The sequence below is a fragment of the Megalops cyprinoides genome, chromosome 3 (genome assembly GCF_013368585.1).
Source record: "Megalops cyprinoides isolate fMegCyp1 chromosome 3, fMegCyp1.pri, whole genome shotgun sequence".
Taxonomy (NCBI): Eukaryota; Metazoa; Chordata; class Actinopteri; order Elopiformes; family Megalopidae; genus Megalops; species Megalops cyprinoides.
This window is the reverse complement of record NC_050585.1, coordinates 24,598,649-24,610,836: the sequence shown is the minus strand read 5'-3', so window position 1 is coordinate 24,610,836 and position 12,188 is coordinate 24,598,649. Positions and strand designations below refer to the sequence as shown.

The 12,188-nt window shown below is 42.8% G+C and overlaps 1 protein-coding gene across 1 annotated transcript; it reads left to right on the top strand.

Moving 5' to 3' along the window:
• Window positions 1-1,388: 1,388 nt before the first annotated feature.
• Window positions 1,389-8,098, top strand: LOC118774377 (charged multivesicular body protein 1b-like). Its single transcript, XM_036523721.1, has 8 exons — window positions 1,389-1,561; window positions 2,851-2,948; window positions 3,065-3,211; window positions 3,999-4,067; window positions 4,351-4,458; window positions 5,326-5,369; window positions 5,836-5,908; window positions 7,350-8,098. Exons 1-8 carry the CDS (start codon window positions 1,546-1,548, stop codon window positions 7,392-7,394), a joined length of 600 nt encoding a protein of 199 aa, XP_036379614.1. The 5' UTR covers window positions 1,389-1,545; the 3' UTR covers window positions 7,395-8,098.
• The last annotated feature ends 4,090 nt before the right edge of the window (window positions 8,099-12,188 follow it).

Genomic DNA, 12,188 nt, shown 5'->3' with positions numbered 1-12,188 from the left:
TATTATCATTATAGTCATTATTATCATTAATAGTCTTAGTGGTCCTACAACAGCAATGGATTTGGAATCAAAAACATCAGGCATAGAGGTTTAGAAAAATAGAATTAGAACATTGCATCTTTGCTTCTTTCCACTTAAAAAAGAGAATGACCAGAAAAGGGAGGAAATAAATATTCACTTAGTTTACAGCCCACAATCTGGAAGTGATAGCAATCTCATTATGGCACAAAGCCAAAGGGAGTGAGGGAGAGTAGACACTGCTTCACGTGTCTGTTATTATGCTCCAACACCAGTGATCTATCACAAAATGGCAATAAGCATTACGCAGAATGGCAATAAGCATCAGACAAAATAACTGAGCACTACACAAAATGACAGAAAGCAGTGCATGAAATGAGTGACCATTACAATTGAAGAGAGCCGAGAGCTCTTCTTCCCCCCAGTGCTGGAGAGCGAGGCCCCGGCGGTGATTAGGGGGTGAGCTGGCGGAACAGAGGCAGGCTGGAGTGCGGGGAGACGCTGCGGCTCGCTGGCTCTGGTTTGCTGCATTCACCGTGAATATCATATCAGACAGAGGGTGACTCATCCTCTCTCTGCTCTCGTGATGTGGAGACGCAAAGCTAATCATCAATCAAGGCTGCTCCCTGCCCCTGTCAACACCGGCTGTGTGACTACAGTCACAGTGAACCCCCCTCCCCAAGACACCCACTTTGCACTGATAGATGTGTGAAAATGTGAGGAATGTGGGGGGTTGGGGTATATCCATCGTTAGAATTGTGCCTCAGGTGTACTCGTTAGTCCAAGAGCATCTGTGGCTTTGGTGTGTTGCTTTGGGAAGAATCCTCTCAACTGGTGTTTAATTGAAATCAACAATGAAAAATCATAAAATAATTAATACAGAGGGATTGAGGGTTGAGGAGAGCACAGTCTCTCTTAAATTTGCTCAATTCAGTTATTTCTTTGATGATAATCTGTTATTAAATAGCACATTCGCCATATATCATGTTTGTCTTTTAGAAGGTATGCTTTTGTAAAGACTGTAAATGTAACAATCTGCAAATTCCATCAGAATGTCACGAGATAGTATCAATGGTCAAGATTAAACGAGTCACACGCACGCACGTACGCACGCGCGCGCGCACACACACAGATAGGACTGTCGTGATGAAGACGAAGAACTCGCAAGCAAATATGTTTCACAAAAGGTCAGTTCAAGTCGCTCCCGATTCCGAAAGTACAAATTTGACGTCACTAAACTTGTTCCACAAGCGAGCATTATAGCTGCAAAAAAATATATGTATTGAGCCCGCCTAGTCGGTCCTCCAGAGTTCCCGAATGCCTCTGACGTTGCAGAACACGCCCCTAACATCTGACAGTGATGTCACCATTCCAGTTGTGTAGCCGGAAGTACTGGGAGAACAAAAATAAAACGAGAAGGAAGTGAAGAAATTGAGTTAAAACGAACGCTAAGAAGATTCTTGGAGACCCCTTGACAACTAAGTAGTTTTTTTTATTAATTTCAGCAGCGGCAGAGTGCCTACAAACATGTCAAGTATGGACAGTATCCTTTTCATACAAGAAAAACAAATGACAGTGGGAAATACCGTCGTAGTGAGTGGGCCTGTTGTAGTAGCTAGTTGGCTGGCTAGCTACGGTTTGGAAGTTCTGAAATAACTTGCTATTTACGTAGCTGGTGAATTCATATCCAAAGATAATGGTGAGTCGGTTTTGGCATGTCGGTTATAGCTAACTATCTAGCCTTTGCTGCCAGGCTACGGGCAGCATTCATTTTGTTTATTTGTCACTTAGCTGTTTTTAAATGATGGAAGTAATGACAGATGACTACGAACAAGTCAGGCTTACGATACCCGTTTAGCTAGCTAACAAGCAACTTGAGCTGAACTAACAGGTGTTAGCTTGATGTTGTAACAGTACTTGCTAGGTAGAATTGCGTTTTCTGTTTTATGTTGAACATTCTGGATTTGAAAACATTTAGATTGCTGTATGGGAAGCTTTGTGTGTGTGTGTGTGTGTGTGTGCTGTTCCTTGTTAGTAATTATATCTTTCTGTTTCTTGCCCCACACACACACACACACACACCGAAGTCAGGCCCTATCGGTCACGTTGTCTTGTTTCACAGCGTCACCAGATCCCGTCACGAATCCCATTCATATGCAAATCACATTACCTTGCTCTGTGAGTCGTTTGTTTGAAGACGTGTATCGGCACCTTGTGCTCATCATATTCATTTGATGTAGAATAGAAGGTCGTCACCCAATGGGAGGAGCAAGATCTTCGAGAGCTTAGTCAAATCCGGTACTTCACTTAATTTGTGGTTCATTATGAGAGGAATTATCAAGGGTAGACTTGAGCATAGATTACGCACTTGCCATTTTATATCTGCTATTTTTATCCTCACCCCTGATACAGAACATCTTCCTTATTGAGTGTAGACCGAAGCTAGATATCTCCGTGTGTCCTTTTCATATTTTCAACCGTCAAAAAGTCCAATCAGAGCTCTGCTTTGCATGAAGTGGTGGTTGCGCTAGCAAGATAGATACGTCATTGATATGTATTGCGTAATTATGATGTAGCAAAACGGTTTCTTCTTCATTCATATAACTACTTTCTGTGGGTTTTGAAGCTGCACAATTTCCATTTTTTAGGTAATTGCCTCTCAGCAGTTTATGAAACTTGAAAATTGAGTTTACATTTCAGCATTCATTTTAAAACAGGATATGATTTCCCCCTGCCCCTGTCAGATTTTATCCCAAGTAGTTCTTAGTCTCAATAAAATCTGTAGTCTGCACACAGTGAGAGCAAAGAGGAGTCCTTAACCCCCCACTTCAGAACATCTGTTCAACCTGAAGTTTGCTGCCAAGGAGCTGCAAAGAAGCTCGAAAAAATGTGACAAAGAGGAAAAAGTAGAAAAGGCTAAAGTCAAGAAGGTAAGCCTCTACAATGATGCCCAGCCATCCCTGCGACACAGCGGGGCATGTCCTTTCCACAGTTGAGATTTATAGGGGTCACAGTGTCGTAATGTGCGTTTGCCCCCGTTGCACAGGCTATTCAGAAGGGGAACATGGAAGTGGCGCGGATACACGCAGAAAACGCTATTCGGCAGAAGAACCAGTCCGTCAACTTCCTGAGGATGAGCGCTCGCGTGGACGCGGTGGCGGCCAGGGTTCAGACTGCTGTCACCATGAACAAGGTAAAAGGGGGCTCCTGCTGGTTTCTGCCCCCAAACCGCCGATCCAGGATCAGTTTATCCATCCCTAGTCGTAAGAGAGAATTAGGTGCAAAGCAGAGAACAGTCCAAGATCTGTGCTTGGGGACAGAGACTGTAATGTGAATGGGCCTCCATACAACAGCATCCCTTAGGATTAGTTGTTCAAAGAGTTCAGAGCTCCTAGTTCTGTGTCAAGTCTGGGGGAGGATTCAGTACTCATATTCCCCAATCAAGGCACTCTTGTTTTTTCAACATAAACAAGATATTACTTTTTTAGATGATATACTTGCTTGAAATGGTATGGTTGCTCTTGTATGTGCATATGCAGAATGCCATAACATGTTGTATACACTCAGACTTCATCTTGCACCTATTATGGCATTTAGCAGAATGCTGTATGTTATGTAGTGACGTCTACTATCGGTTACGACACTAATGACTTGGTGTCAGTTCAGCTGTTAGCCTGACTTTTGTGTATGCAGTTTTGTAAGTCACTGTAAGTCTGCTAAATGAGTATGTGTAAATAAAATAACCGTTCTGGAGTACTGAGGTTTTTCAGTGTTATTCACTGTATGAGGAATACAGTTGGGGAGTGTTTCCCTGAAGCCATTTTTTCCTGACACCTCAAAAGAAAAAAAAAACACCTTTCAGCTCTGATTTCAAAGAAATATCATTAAAAAAAATAGAGAGCCCTGTGTATGCAGTTGTTTCACGGGCTGTTAAGATGTTGACCATGGAGACTGACCTCGGCCTCCCTCTCTGTCCTCAGGTCACCAAGTCGATGGCTGGGGTGGTGAAAGGAATGGACGCTGCGTTGAAGAGCATGAACCTGGAGAAGGTACAGTGTGTCTCTGTGTCAGCACTTTTCTGTGCAGGGCTGTGTGGGCCCATCTTGTTTGTGTGTGTGTCTGCAGTCATTTACAGTGGCCCGTGAAGCATACCCAAATGCTCACAGTCAAGTACATCAAGACAAGTACATTGAAAAAACACTCGTTCAGGACCAAACGGACTATCCTGCCTTGCTTGACTGAACTTTGTAAAGACACAATGTTCTGATTTATTTGGGCATGATGTTATCAGGGAAAGTTCTGGAAGATGAGTGTCTCTTCTCCCCGTCCCAGATCTCGGCCCTCATGGACAAGTTCGAGCACCAGTTTGAGACTCTGGACGTGCAGACTGCGCAGATGGACGACACCATGAGCAGCACAACCACACTCACCACCCCGCAGGTAGACCTGCACAGTCCCATGCTGCTCATGCCTCCCCTCGGTTTTGCTTTCCGTCACAATTGACAGATGTAGCTGGGTCTTGCACAGCATATCCTTCACACTTGCTGTTCAACTTGATGTCGTGACCAGAGAACTTCTGGAGAGGATCACCAACTCTGACCTCAGTCAATGTCATGCTGCCCTCTACTGGTCATTCCTAATAACTATCAGTGGATATTTTGGTTATGGATGTTTCCCATGAAGGACTGTATTTCCCAATGCATGTCCTTGGGTCTGATTGGGCTTTTATTGTAGACTTGTCTGTATTTCACACCTTTTGGCTGTGAAACAAGTGTTCTGTTTGATGTGGGTTTAGATTGATTCCAAGATACAGGTAAAGATATTTGTTGAAAATATTTCTAACACCTGCCATTTAAATTTAAGCTGCCTCAGCTCAAGCGGCTCAAGCAATTAAGTTGTGTAATAGCTTGTATCACTCATTTCTATGGGGTACAAATGATCAAGAATAAGCTGAAGAAACGTCCTTCTATTTACCTGTCTGAAGACCAAAACCTCTGTATGAGTTAATTTCTTTCACAGTGGATCGGCAGCACTTACCTATGACGTATCATCAAACTCAGATTAGTTTTTTAATTGAAAGGCTAATCAGGCCTAATAAATGAAGTGCTCAGTGGGGCTGAAAAGCAGCATGCATAGTGTGCCTCCAAGACCAGGGCTGGGAAACACTGTATCGGAGCAGTAGATGCATTTCTGTCTTTTATTAGCTTGGAGAACATTCATTTAATTGAAGTCTTTTTTGGTTGTATGGACCAAGCTGTCCTGTCCTGTCTAGTGTGGTGACAGAAAGTGCAAATGTCTGTGTTTCAGAACCAGGTAGACACCCTGATGCAGGAGATGGCAGATGAAACTGGGTGAGTAAAGAGGTTGTTTATCATCATCGTAACACTTTCAAAGATTACCATAACAAATTATGTGGGAGATCCCATCCCGGACCCACCGCCATCGCAGATTATATGCTCAGTATTGCCCAAGACATCTGTACTGGGCAAGATGACACCCCCGAGTGCACCCACCGACAGTTGTGCTGTGGTGGCCAAGGTGCACTGTGGGTGATGATACTCCAATCAAGGCCTAGAAAGAAAGGGCAGTGTAAGTGAACGTGGCTGGCTGTTCAGAAGCGGGGGCTACCAGAACACACCAGTGTACGCCCAGGTGATGTGAGCCTGATGCCAGGTGAAGAGAAAGACAACTTCCCCGTTTGTGTCTGTGTTGAATGCTGGTGTGCCAAGGGGGACAGTCCTGCTTGAGGTCTCTTGTGCAGTGGCTTGTGGCTCACAGTGATTGAGGTTATTCATGTTGTGTTTCCACTGTCCACAGGTTGGATCTGAATATGGAGCTTCCGCAGGGTCAAACAGGGTCAATCAGCACCAGCGTGGCATCTGCCGAGCAGGTAGGAAAACTGGAAAAAGGCCAGCATTTTCCCATCAGTCTGAATCAAGGATCCGTAAACCAGCATAATATTACTACTTACAGCTGATTTGATGCTCTATCCTCAGTCACATACAGAAACATTTACTTGCTGCAATGGTGTGGCCACTTATATTTATAACTTACTGAAATAATGTGGGCAACCTACTGAAAATACTGTGGGCTCTTATTTACAATTTACTGAAATGGCCCACAGGCCATTATTTAATTGGTGGTACTGAACATGCTGTAAAACATCATACCCAAAAATTGACAAATGCAGTAATTCTCATTTTTAAATATTTATATTATCATGGGAATCTAAATTAAGGTGTATATTCCTCTTTGTGATGCTATGAACAAGGGTAAATATTATGATTATGATTAGGTATGATTATACTTATGATTAGGGAAATTATGTAAAAGACTTTATTGATGCTGTCTTGTTCTGTATTTGAAAGATTAATACGTGGAGGCTATTTACGAACCACAAATGCTGTAATATTACCGGGGCAGGTGAACAGCTTTAAAATGACACCAAGTCTGTTTCTGTATTGTGTGCAAGTCCATAGTTATTAAGTCTTTAAAGTAACCTGGGAAGGTAATAGAAAAAAATGACTAACACCAAAAAAATGATTCTGTCTATTCATGTCAGCAGCAGAAATGTATTTGCCAACATGAAAATCGAAATAGGCCATGCTCAGTGGATCAGATTTCACACTCGCGGGGGAGAACATTTCAGACAGCAGGCAACTACTGCAGTCTGGATAAGCCGGTTTTTCCAGCAGAGTAGAAAGTCCCACATACTGTACCTGAACCCTGCTGTGATGGCCTTTTGTAGCACCTGTCTTCCGCGTCTTGCTTTCCTATTCTGTAGTGTCTGCAGGGGTCAACATCTTACCCTAACAGCTAAGATCTTTGCCTCAGGGTTAAAGTCAAAGATGACCTTAACTGTGCTGCTACAACACCCCCACCTCATTTACAAATCACTTGCAACAGATGGCATTTAAACCGACATACTGTGCCTGGGAGTAGAAAATCATAAGTGTCTGAATGAGCTTGATCTCAGTGCATTTACCTCTGATGTGTGAAATGAGGTTGATTCCCCAGTTTTCCGCTGTATATGATTATGACTTCATATTGTGATTTGCATAAAAGGATTTGCATAAAAGGATATGGAATGTGTAATGAAGCAGATTGATTTATTAGCATGTATTAATATGAAGATGTCAATTAGCATGTATGACGTTTTGATTAAATTTCATTAAGTGGGACCTTAGAAGATATGTCTCCTTTGGAAAACTTTGGATTCCCACAATGAACTTGACCCAAGGTGACCTGGCCCAGTCCGAGAGACGTTGCACACATGGCTGCATTGGTGAGCGCTGATCTGTGCTATTTTTATTTATGTGTTTTGTCCCAAGGATGAGCTGTCCCAGAGACTGGCCAAACTCCGAGACCAGGTGTAGAGGAAGGGGGTGCGAGGGACCGCAACGTGCCTGAAGGGAGGAGAAGGTCTGGACTGCGTGCACGCTGAGTAACCTGGAACACGGATTACAGACCTCACTCTCTCTCTTTCCCTCTCCCTCTCCCTCTTCCTCTCCCTCTCCCTCTCCATCTCGTCTAGCTCTGTGTCTCTGCCCCCTAAACTCTGCCTCTAAACCGCTCTCCCTCCCTAAGGGATGAGCTCTGTTCTCTCTTCACTGGCTCCTGTTGGGCTCATCGATCCTTCGTTGGTTATCATGCTGTACTTGTGGTGCAAGAGGCCGCACTGCAGAAGAACACTAAGAAGCGCTCATTCATGGAAAAAATGTGTGTGTAAATATATAAATATGCGTGGGAAGAGTGACAGCATTGCCAGCTGCCTGTCTTTGTTCATTTGTTTGTTTAGCTTATTCAGCACGCGTTTGACAGAGGGCTCTGTCATTCCTACACTAAACTGTCTCTGGAGGTCAGGGACAGGGTCCACAGACCCATATGAGTAGCAGGGTAAGGCATTCAAATAGACGAGTGTCAAAGTAAGACGGCCGGGGGGGAAGAGCCTGACAGGAGCTCCTCTGATGTTAATTCCCTACCCGTCACCCCTCTCTCCACCCTTTAGTGTTCAGCAGCATCGTGTTTCCGATGCATGGTCCAGGACAGCCCTGACATCATGTCTTCTCCCCAACCCCCCCCCACCAGTACTCACTTATGCTTTTCTCCGCAAGCATTTTACACTAATATTTTGTTTCTGACATTTAAAAGATCATTTGATATTTGTATGCTTATTTTTTCCCTAGTCTGTGGGAGATTGTGGGAATTTCTTTGTAAGAAAGAACAAAGACTTTGATTTGGATTCTGGATTGGTTATGTTTGCTGTTATTTCCTGTTTTCTGTCCATGCTTTGAAGTTAATTAAGGTGATGTTGGTGTCAAAGGCTTTGGAATATGAGTATTTTTTTAATATTGGTTGTAGGTACTTGCCAAGAGGCTTTATCTTTTGCCTACTGTATCAAACCAATGTGTTGAACATCGAGAAATTGTAATAATTTCATTAAAAAATGTTCTCTTGCCAGTTTGTGCTTTTTCTGCACATTATTGATTTCTGTCTTTTGGATAAGATAATTTCAGCCCTGAATTAGGGCTGCTGCCATAAGGCTGTGGCATCATGAACTATAGGGCTTAGGGAAGAATGAAGCAAGCTGTGTCAACCAGTCTTAACTAGATTCTGGTAAGAAATAGCCCATATCAGCACTGTGTGGTCAGTGGAGGTACAGTAGCAGGTACAGTTATCATGGTTATATGTCAGTGTGTGTGACTAACTCAACTGCTGTTGTACTTATTCAATGAATATTATAGTGCACTGATGGAGGTAAAAATAGGCAAAATGTATCGGGTCTGTCTTTCAGTATGCATTAGATCAATATCAGTACTGTTGCAAGATTCTGTGGACTGAGACAGGACTGGACTGGACTTTTTTTCTGGCTTATGTACCCTCATCTGATTTTATATGGATAGACTGGATTGAGCAGCACCTTGAGTGTTGAGTTGAGTGTGTCTGTATTCAGCATACGTATGTGTATGCATTGTGGGTTTTAATTTGTGTGCGCATGTGTAGGGTCTTGTGTATGACTGTGTGTAAGTGCATCTTTCTGTGTTTGTCTGTGTGCAAGTGTGTGTGTGTGTGTGTGTGTGTGTGTGTGTGTGTGTGTGTGTGTGTGTGTGTCTGAAAGGTCCCTTTAATGGCATCCACAGCAAGCAACACAGTGACACTGAGTGTGGGCGCAGCTCCTGTGGTCAAAGGGGTGATGAAGAGCACCATCAGGCACAGGGACCAAGGTGTTCCCTGGGAACCAAGCCCTCAAGCACGGCTACACAAGAGGATGTCTGATTCCAAGTGTGAAATGTGTCAGTTCTACGATCAACGCAACAGAAAGGGGACCATTTTGTGGGCTGTCTTGTGTAGTGCCTGAAAGCATGGATGATCAGCGTGGGGTAACTAGCAGTGGAGCAGGCCGGAGTGCTGTGTAACAGACAGTCAATGGGCTACTTTGTACATGGCCAAGACTTTCTCCTCAGCCAGAGGGGACAACAGTGAAGGTGAAGCCCCTTACTGAAGAGTCTGCTCCGTACTCTCTTCAGAGTTCATCTGCCACCTCTCTCCAACCCTAAAACAGCACACTGCATCAAAGGGAATGCATGAGGTTTGGGTTCTAATTTTTCATTCAACATCATTTCCAGTCTTCTTCATATAGCCTCACAAGGGCATCGCTTGGTTTAATGAGCACGAGTAACACAGACTATTTTGCTCAGAAACAGTTTTTCTCCACAAGAAAATGTGGAGCGCTGCATGCAGGGTTATATTGATCCAATTATAGATTGCGGAAAGTTAAGTTAATGTTGCTGAAACACTCTCACCAGTGATATTGAAAAGGATACGCTAGTAGAAGTGTGACAGCTTTCTATATCACTAAAGTCTGCAGCGTGTGTGCTTGTGTGTGTGTGTGTGTATGCTATGTGTACTCTATGTGTCCAAGTGTGTGTGTGAGGTTTGTGTTTGTAACTATTGGCTGGGTGTGCCCAGGCTCTGACACGAGCATCATTATTTCAGCTGCACGACAGCACATCCACAGACTTATGGCAGAAGTGATCCCACCGCATAGCCCTGCACTCCAGACGGTGCTTCAGGTAAACTAATGAGTTTCATTCCTGGGTGAAATCACACACACAAGAGAGACTCCTCCGCTCAGAGAAGTGGACGTGATACAGCCAACCGCTCAGTATTGACGTCACTCTACCAATCTGAGCACAGATGGAGTGTGTTTTCAGCCTTTGAAGCCTGTCGGTTGCAGCAGACTTTTGAACAAAACAACTGAACAGTGATGGACTACAGAATATCTGACGGGTCCCTGGAATTTTGCATACAATTTCAACAGGAAAACATTCATGCTTGTTCAAAAACTTTGTAGGATTGTAGGTGTAGTAATACTAGATTTAATATTAGCAAGGCAGCCAATGCTGATAAAACAAAATTAATAGCAACAGCAATAAAAGTGTACAATTTATCAAATGCATTCTGTAGGGGTTAGCTTGATTGTCAACATGGTGTTTATTTACTTGTTATTTTTGTCTAAAACAGCATTACTTACTGTTGATTTTGCTAGCAAGCTTCAGTAGTTGGTGGATTTATTGGCTTTTTGGTAGTTAAGAATAAGATTGTGTTAAGGTTTCAGCAAAGCAGATTTGAATGAAAAGGCTATCTTACTGAGCAAATAAAATGAATTTACCTTGCTAAGATTTACAGTTATGCTGAGAATTAGTCAGTGTTTCCTTCATATTATCAAAAGAATGAAATTTGAATGGAATGCCTTTTATATATTGTAGGTGACCATCAAATAGCCTACTGCAAACAACCCGGGCCATCAACACGCAAATAAATCCATCATCCTCAAAATTCTTCCACATATTTATAAAAAGAAGGCCATTTCTTTTTTTACCATTTATGCAACCATGTTTTGGAACAGTACATTTGGCTCTTCTCACCGTGACAGCCTCACACAGCACTCACACAGCAGACAAATGCAGTCCTACAATATACTCATGTGAAGCTAATGTCTATTTTTCACACTGAAGGTCACACAGCATACTACAGTGGAGTGGGCACTCATAGGAGGATAGACGCCACTCCATTGGCATCATCTGTGCAAACTGCAGACACCTAAGGAATCTCAGAGTCGCTGTGAGCAGTGAACCCAGGAAACCCTGGTTGACCTATTCACCCCATCACTGGCAGAACTAAGTATATTTGCTTTGTGGCTGGTGTATGGTTTCAAAGTGAATGCGTTGTCAACTGAGCCACTTGAGACCTACACAAGATCAGTCCTGCTGTAGTCTATGACCAGAATAAACATTCCTTTGACAGGACAGATTCAGCACCCTGAGCAATTTTCCAGTCAGTGTGTTTCTTGACACTCAAAGGAAGACCTATGTTTGTTTCATCTTGCACCAGTGCAAGCAGTTACCATTTTTGTCATGCCCTCAAGCATGACACCAGCCTCTATTTTGAGAGTTCATTGACTCCTGTAGCAGAAAAAGCTTCACATGAATGGATATTTAGATGAGCTCTCAGCTGCTACATGGTCCCTGACCTGTCCTGTCTCTTGATGGAAATTTGGAAATTTGAGAACGGGCTTTGAATTAGTGGATTGAATTGGCACAGATGACCGTACCTCTGGTGTGAATGGTAAGAAGAAATAGCATATTATCCCCCATTGGCATTTCTGCACTATGCAGCCTGTGGTTACGAGAAAAAGAAACAAACAACACTTTTTAGCAGTATTAAACATTTGACTTTTAAACATGTTTTGTGTTGTCAGGATTCCTCTTATTGAAAAGTCATTAAAAAAAAGTCATTGGTGCATTTCTGATATCAGCCTCTAGTCCTACATTATTGGTAAGGCTGCCCCTTTATTTTATAAATAATTAAATGTTTCTGAGTTTCCTAATGTTGTTATTGTGTATCAAATACTAGATACCCAGATAAACATACTGTATGTGGCACTTATACTAAATTTCACTCTTTAGCCCCTGCCTCTGCCCCTCCCCTTACTAATACTTTAAATTTATAGATATGGTGTAAATTATTACAGGTATTTCAAGGTCAACATGAAATTCCAATACGGTAGAATAAATCTTGATTTTGCAGAAATATAAAAACACTAGAACAAAATTACTTCGAGTTTACCAAGTTTACTCCACTAGATGGCAGCATTGTTAATATCACGT